General features: G+C 54.1%; 2 protein-coding genes across 2 annotated transcripts; one reads left to right on the top strand and one right to left on the bottom strand.

Annotated features, from left to right (window-relative positions):
* Positions 1 to 372: 372 nt before the first annotated feature.
* PG986_003000 (uncharacterized protein) lies at positions 373 to 1165 on the top strand (the record flags this gene model as incomplete). The annotated part of the gene is made up of 4 exons (XM_066839222.1): positions 373 to 412; positions 513 to 627; positions 860 to 957; positions 1065 to 1165. 4 exons carry the CDS (start codon positions 373 to 375, stop codon positions 1163 to 1165), a joined length of 354 nt encoding a protein of 117 aa, XP_066704286.1.
* A 1424-nt stretch (positions 1166 to 2589) lies between these two features.
* Positions 2590 to 5163, bottom strand: PG986_002999 (uncharacterized protein; the record flags this gene model as incomplete). Its single annotated transcript, XM_066839221.1, has 5 exons — positions 2590 to 3017; positions 3082 to 4044; positions 4114 to 4723; positions 4785 to 4838; positions 4906 to 5163. The coding sequence occupies 5 exons, from the start codon at positions 5161 to 5163 to the stop codon at positions 2590 to 2592; spliced, it is 2313 nt and encodes a 770-aa protein (XP_066704285.1).
* Positions 5164 to 7160: the final 1997 nt, after the last annotated feature.

Here is a 7160-nt window from a genome sequence, read left to right as displayed (position 1 = left end):
AGGCTAACACCAGCAATAACGCCGACACTACTTGACTACCTAGAAAGCGCTGGCCCTGTTGAGCAGAGGGCACTTATATAACCAAAGGGGCCTTGGGGGCCGGGCCCAGAGAGATGCTAACCCCACAACCGTACTGTAGCTTTAGGATTTTAGGGGGCTAGCGGTCCAGAGGGGCCCCTGCCCATTCACACACTTCCCCGGGAGCCTGGGAGTGTGAGAGCTCAAGCCACATACCTAGATCTGTTGTTAGGTTAGCTTGCAACCTACCAAGTAAAGTACATGTCGCAATTGACAACCAGCGACGACATCAACCATCAGCCAAAAAGCCCCATCCTAAGCCAGCAAAACAGCCAGGTCATCGTTGCCCAAATCATGTCGGTCAACAAGAAGGATATGCGTCGCTCGGACCTGGGTAAGTCTATTCCTTGCCCACGCAAGAGCCCAGCCAGCGTCAAGCCGCCAATGGCAAGTGCAGATCAGGACTGACAAACCGTCGCATTCGTTCTCTACAGTCGTCCCGTACCAGGAGCCCATCAGCAAGCCCGGCGACAATGTCGAGTTCGGTTCCACGCTATCCTCGACCCTCCCCATGGCCGCCATCTTCACGCGCAACAAGTACATTGGATGGTATGTGTGATGCGATCCCATGCGCCTGCAACCGCGCCGCGCCGCCCCAGTTTCCCCCGAGCCACCTGTCCAGATATATTTCCCGAAATGGCCGAGGACGGGGAAGGACCCCAGCACGCCAGAAGGGCGTTCGTGGTTCGGCACACACATCAGAGAAAGAGGGAGAGGGACAAGAGACAAACAACAAACAACAAAACCCGCAGGAGGCTAACATGTGCGTTGCGTGACATAGGGTCTCGGTAGTCTTCAGCATCCAGAACTGGCTGGGCGAGAGCGAGGATACGACCAAGAACACCAGCACCCCTGGCTACTTCACCATTGGCATGTCGCGTAAGTTCTGGCTAACCCCTAACCCCCATCCTTGGAACGAAGAAGACGGCAAGGCCCTTCGGCGGCGACAATTGCGAATGTTGACGATGCTGACCAAAGCCCAATAGTTATGGCCCTCGGTGTCACCTACCTTCCGATGTTCTTGCCGCAACCGCCCAATACATCAGGCGGGACCGCGACTGGAGCACCGGCGCCTGCCGCAGCGTAAGAGGTGGGATAAGCATGTATGGAAAGGACTAATAATGGCGGACAACGCGGAGAGGCCAGTCGCCATCAAGGATGGGAACAACTGCACGAGGGAATCCGGCCCGGAATTGCATCGCAATATGCCGTGGAAAGAGAAGAGCGTATTCTACCAACAGCAACGGTTTTCCGAGACAGACAGACGGACAGGGAGCGTGTGTGTATGGGTGCGCCCTTTCCAAGGACGTGGCTTCTGGTAATATGTACAAATAAAACAGCCTAAACGAAGAAGCCAATGCAAAAGAATTTCACGTTAACACAGCTATGGGAAAGGAAGCAAAATACCAATATGCTGGAGGACATGGCTGTCTCGAGCACGAGCAGTGTATCCACCCCTTTTCATGTATTTCCGTCATGCTTTCTACGGGCCGGGGACTCAAAGGTCTATCCGAGAAGTATTTACCTCAAACACGCCATACAGTCTATTCGACCTTGTTCGGGTAAACCAGCTGCCCTCACGCCCCTCCTGAACCATATCGCATTCGGCAATAAGGCTGGAGGCCTGCCTCTCATTGCACATGGACGTAGCTCGTACAGTCTCGCTTTGGCGAGCCTTTCCCCAACACGTGGACAATGCACGAGGACCACAGGAGAAGCAGCGCCAGACTGGACAGGCCGGGAGCTGGCACAAATGCACACTGCACTGCTGCTTGCCCAACAACATTATCGGCATGTCGTTTCTTCAGCTTATCCCGATTACTGGAGGATGGACTGAGCATCCGTTCCTTGGTAAATAAAGCAGACTTGCTGGGAATGTCCAGTTGGGAGTCGTATACTTGGCGGAAAGGGGTAAGACACAATACCCAATAGTTTCTTACCGTCACGGCCAACCACCCCGTTATTGCTGATCTTCTCAACTGTCATCTTTGCCTTACAGCGCAGCATCACACTCGCGTCAAAAAGGGGGTGGGCTACTCTAGAACAAACACATTCGTAACAAATACGGAAATGGGGACGAAGAAAAAAAACGAATTCAAATATCAGTTTGCAAGAATAGACCGAGAGGTATGTCTCATTAAGATACACGTAGGTTCCAAAAGCCAACAGATGAATAATACATTACACACGCTATGAATCGCGAACCCCCTTTTTCCAGAAGAAAAGAATTATTATCTCCCACCGCTGCATTGCTTGCCCGGGAGGATGCCGGCCACACATAGACTCTTCCTCTTTCTCCAGGCGGCCTGCCACTTTTGTTTGGGTCTTCTGGCCAGCATTCGGACGCCGAAGTGCCAATAAAACCCAGTTAGCCGTCGCGGAACGGCTCGTCGAGAGAAAGCCCGAACTGCATTATGACAATTCCTCGAAAAGTCCTCTAGAAATTACATCGGGCCAAGACCTCCGACCATTGCTCCGTAAAGAGTCGCATTCTCCACCCATCTAGCTTTCTCAATCTTCATCAAAGATCTGGTATGTGTTCTGCAATATCGTGTCAACAGCTCTGACCTGCCACCCAGCGTCCGCAATGTTGGCGCCCGGCGCTGTGCCCATGAGAGTAGGGCCAAACACAATAGCCAGGTTCTGCGAGTTCATTCGGTTGACGCCCGAGTTCTCCATTACCCGGTGCAAATGCAGCGTAAGTGCGCGCAGTGTTGCGTAGTTGGGGTCGGGCAGTGAGTTGATGATGGCATGAAGACTGTCTCGGCGTACAATGTCGTCATCCGCTTTGGCTGCCTCGACAAAGCCGGCGTAATGCTCCGCAGTGAAAAGGGGGTCGGGCAGATCTCGGCAGAACTGTTTCAGGAGACCAGCGACACTGTTCACATCATGGAAAAAGTTCTCCGGGTTACGAAAATCGAGGTTCCGAGAGTCGGAATCTGGGTAGTCTTAGTCAGTACTAGTTCATGGGTATACAATGTTGGGCAACCAAAAGCTACGAACCTGTGTCGAATCCATTCTTCAACTTTTGGATGTGTGTTGCTGAGCCAGACAATCTGTAGATGCCCTCCACGGCCAGACCGTATAAATCGACAGCCTGGATACACTGGTACACAACCATGGGGACTGCCAACCCATCTCGCTCGTACAGCCGATCAAGGGTCACACCAAAGACTTGTTTCGATTTGGACATGCCGCCCGATCCAGGTCCTGTGAGGGCACCAGGGGGTGAGACTGAACGTCTGGCCGGCGGCGGGGGCTGCTGTTGCTGTGGCATAGGTTGCATGGAGGGCGGCGGACCGGACTGACGAGGTGGCGACTGCCCTTGCGGGGGTTGTTGGGTTTGGAACGGCAGAGCCCCGAGCTGTGGAGGCCCAGACTGGCTTATACTGCCATTTCCGTACCTAGCGTGAGAGGGTGGTGCAGCTTGAGTCGAGTTCCGGTTGTTTTGCGGCTGCTGAGAGGCCATGGGCGATGGGTTGAAGGCCATGGACGATTGGGTCAGCATGTCCCCGTGGCTGAGGCTTCGCTCATGGCCAGTTTGCGAGGTTGGGCGGTGCTGGCTGGCTGCTGGCATGGAGGGAGGTTGGCCATAATTTGGCGACGGCATTCCCGCGGGGGACGAGGCATCGAAGGGGCCGGTTCGCGACCCCATGGATCCGACTGGCGGCATTTGTAGAGCTGCGTGTTGGGACTGCGGTCGGGATTGCTGGTGCATCTGCGACATAGACATGTTTTGTTGCGGGTTCAGCACAGGGTTGCGCTCATACTTGGCCTCAGCCGGCTTTGGTGGCAATTTGCTGTGGAAACTCAGGAGATACTCTTCAAGATCCTTGTGGTTGTCGACGGCTTGAATCACCTCCTTCATGCTTGAGCTCCGGCTGTTGTGGCCGGGAAGGCTAGACTGGTGCTTTAGGGGGCTTATTACTAAGCCATTGCTCAGAAGTAGTTTCTCGTTGAAGGAAGCTGCCGCAGGTCAGTTTACACGTCCTTGAAGAAAAGAAAAGGGGGCCAAAGAAGGAGAGTTGCGCTTACCAAATTTCTGCATTTGCAGAGTCGTGCCCGAGTCGCATTCCCGCACCAAATCGGTCAAAGCCGTGATGGCCTCCGGCCTTGTGGAGGTGTCCATGGTGGCCTTTTCTGCCTGGTAGTTCTGGACTTTGGTCATGTAGTCGGTGTCGGCGGCTTGCGTTTTGCGCAAGAGGTCCTCCTCCTGCTGGGCGGCCGACTTGGGGCCCTTGAAGCCGAACCTGCCTCCTTGCCTCGCTTCGCCGGTCTTGACCCGCTCGTACTCGTCCGCAAGGGCGTCGTATTTAGCCTTGGATTTGCGCATGGCCGATTCGATGTCCTGTAGTCGAGCTTCGGCAGCCAACCCGTTCTGTTTCCAGCCCTTGCGATGCTTCTCGGCGATGTTGGCGACTTCTAGCAGGTCTTCGTGCATCTGGTGTAATGACTGGGCGAATTGCGCGCCGTTCTCCGCCATTCGGTCGTGGATCTTGAGCATTTCATCGTACGCATGAGCAAAAGAGCCCTGCCTGTGGTCCATCTGGTGGATGTTGTCTTGTGTCATCCTGCATAGCTTTCGCATGCCCTTGGAGTGCCCATCTTCGAGATCGGATCGTTTCTTCAGGAACGTAGCGAATTCCTAGAATGTGGAGACATTGTGAGTAAGAGCGAGAGACGAGGTGGCAGATGGTTTGACCAACCCTTGCGGATGCTATGCTCTGCTTGAGCCGATTTAACATGGTAGAGACACCAATCTGCGACTGATGGTTAGCGACTGAGGTACTGCGATACGGCGATACTTCCGTGTCTCAGTTGACGTACATCTGAGGTAAGCACGTCCTGAACCTGGGCGGGCATGTCAGGCTTTGCGCCGGCCGTGGCAGCGCCGGCGGGCATGGCGGAGCCGGGTGTGTTTCCTGTGGGAGCAGCGGCGGCAGGGCCATTCGCTGGGTAAGAAGATGCCTCGTTCTCGGCGGCTGGACCGGTCGAGCTCCCAAACGACATGCTCGGCGGTCTGTTTGGTTGCGACTGGAGGGGAGGGGAGGACAGGTCGGGGGACTGGCGGCTAAAGTCGGCCATGATGCGGGCGTCGGGTGTTGGATAAAGTAAGTAAACAGCTGGCAGGAATGCGGAACGGACGGGTTTCGCTAGGATCCCGTTGCTTCGAAGTTGTTCGGCCGCTATGCTTCAGTTTAGAGCTTGGGAGTTGCTCTGGGCTTTGATGACGAGGCGGATCGAAATCAAGTGGTTGCGTGGCTGTGCAATTATGCCACTGGCGAGGATCGCTAGGAGGGTTCGACACACAACGCATGCAGCATACGGCAAGGATTGGATTGTTTCCCGCAGCGGCGAGTTTGCTGGAGATGTCCGCTCTTCTATTCTGTGTGCATGTGTGTGCGTGCGTGTGTGTGCGCGCGCGCGTGTGTGTGTGTGTGTGTGCTCTCTAGCTCGCAGCAGTTGCTCGTATTGACTTGGAGTGCTACGTTGATTGAAACGGGAGGGCATCGATGTATTGATGCCGCCCTCTCTCGTGCAATGCGAACACACAGCACCTCGAGCCAATAACAATTCGGAGCAGCGCAGCCAGGTACGACGTCCCGACGTCCAGCCTTACCCAGGCAGAAAATTACGGGGCGCTAAAAACGGCTGGCAAGCCCGTTGCACAGCAAGGTTCGGCTACCAAACATCTTGAACCTCCTCAGTTCCTGGCCCCAAGTCCTGGCTCCAAGAACACATCGGACAATAATGCGCAGATGCAGAAAGCTGAATGTCTGCAGAACCACCGCGGATAGGGATGGGCCCATGTATAAATAAATGCACGTCCCGGTATGAGGATGCCTGGGGTGAGTTCTACATAAGTCCATACCTACATCAATACATACATGTACCTAAGGTTATGGAGCCTCCCCTTTCTCCGGACAGCAACAGGATCATATGGTTTTCCTCCGGCGCCCACTAATGCAATCGGTGCCTGTTCTTTTCTTTTCTTTTCTTTTCTTTTGGGAGAAGAATATACCGTCGCAGTGCTGAGCAATAGGCAATGTCCATTTACGGTACGTAGCCACTAATAAAGGAACCGAGATGGCTCGAAACAGTTCGACGTCGGTCCATTGCCACACCCCACACAATGAGACGGATCCAACGTGGTCGCCTGTGTCTGGGATTCCGTCCGATGCCACTCCCATTGTCTGGGCGCTCGTGCTTCCGACCTGCCAGCCAAGTCAGGATTCACGGCCTCTCGCAGAACGTCTTGTTTCAACATTACCCTTGCCGACCTAGCCCCCTGCTAGTGTTCAAGAGACGCCTGCCCCATCGACGTAAATCGACCTTGGGTGTATGTAAGAGAGGCGCTCTGTCCACGAACGCTGATCCATATAAAACGCGGCGTCAAGTGTCTGAAGCAGCTTCCCGCGTGGCTGCCATTTGCACACAAACTTTCATTGACACAAACAAACGCAAAAAGTAAGGAAGGCCTGCGAAGCTCTGCATTGGGTTTCCCGGTTTCTCCTCAAAAACCTGAGACGTTGTTATGCGGTGACAGTCCATCGAAACTATGGGTAGAGCAGGCAACTCCGGTTACACTGCAGGATGACAAGACCTTGGAGTGACAATCAAAGCCGCGCAATGCATTACGGGAGGCGTAGTGATGTTGTCGTGCTAGCCTCTCGACCTATACGGCCTCTGGTATAGTAAAGCAGACTATGTTCACTACGTAAGTTCTGGGAAAGATGGCGAAAGGATAAAATGTAGCCATGTTAGCTGACGGGATTGCCAGTTTTGTAAGCCAAGGACGGATAAGTATCTGGCAGTAAACCTGCAGTGTTGCTCGTGCGAACATGCCTTTGCTGGTTGTGTCTAGGCGGAGCGCGACTGTCGACCACGTACCGGTATAACATGAACGCTAATCAGTCACAAGCCGTACGTTCATGGACATAACGGAAGAGCGGAAGCGGACGGGATCTTCCGCTCAAGATACTCTGAGTACGATTGGCTTCTCGACCAACGGGCACACTTACACAACTTCAAGTCTCTTAACCCTTCTGGACTTGTTGCATTGCTTGGCATCATCTTGGTAC

This window comes from Apiospora aurea (assembly GCF_038362705.1).
Source record: "Apiospora aurea strain CBS 24483 chromosome Unknown utg000002l_segment0_segment0, whole genome shotgun sequence".
Lineage (NCBI taxonomy): Eukaryota > Fungi > Ascomycota > Sordariomycetes > Amphisphaeriales > Apiosporaceae > Apiospora > Apiospora aurea.
The sequence above is the reverse complement of the archived record's forward strand: the minus strand, read 5'-3'. Positions and strand labels throughout refer to the sequence as shown.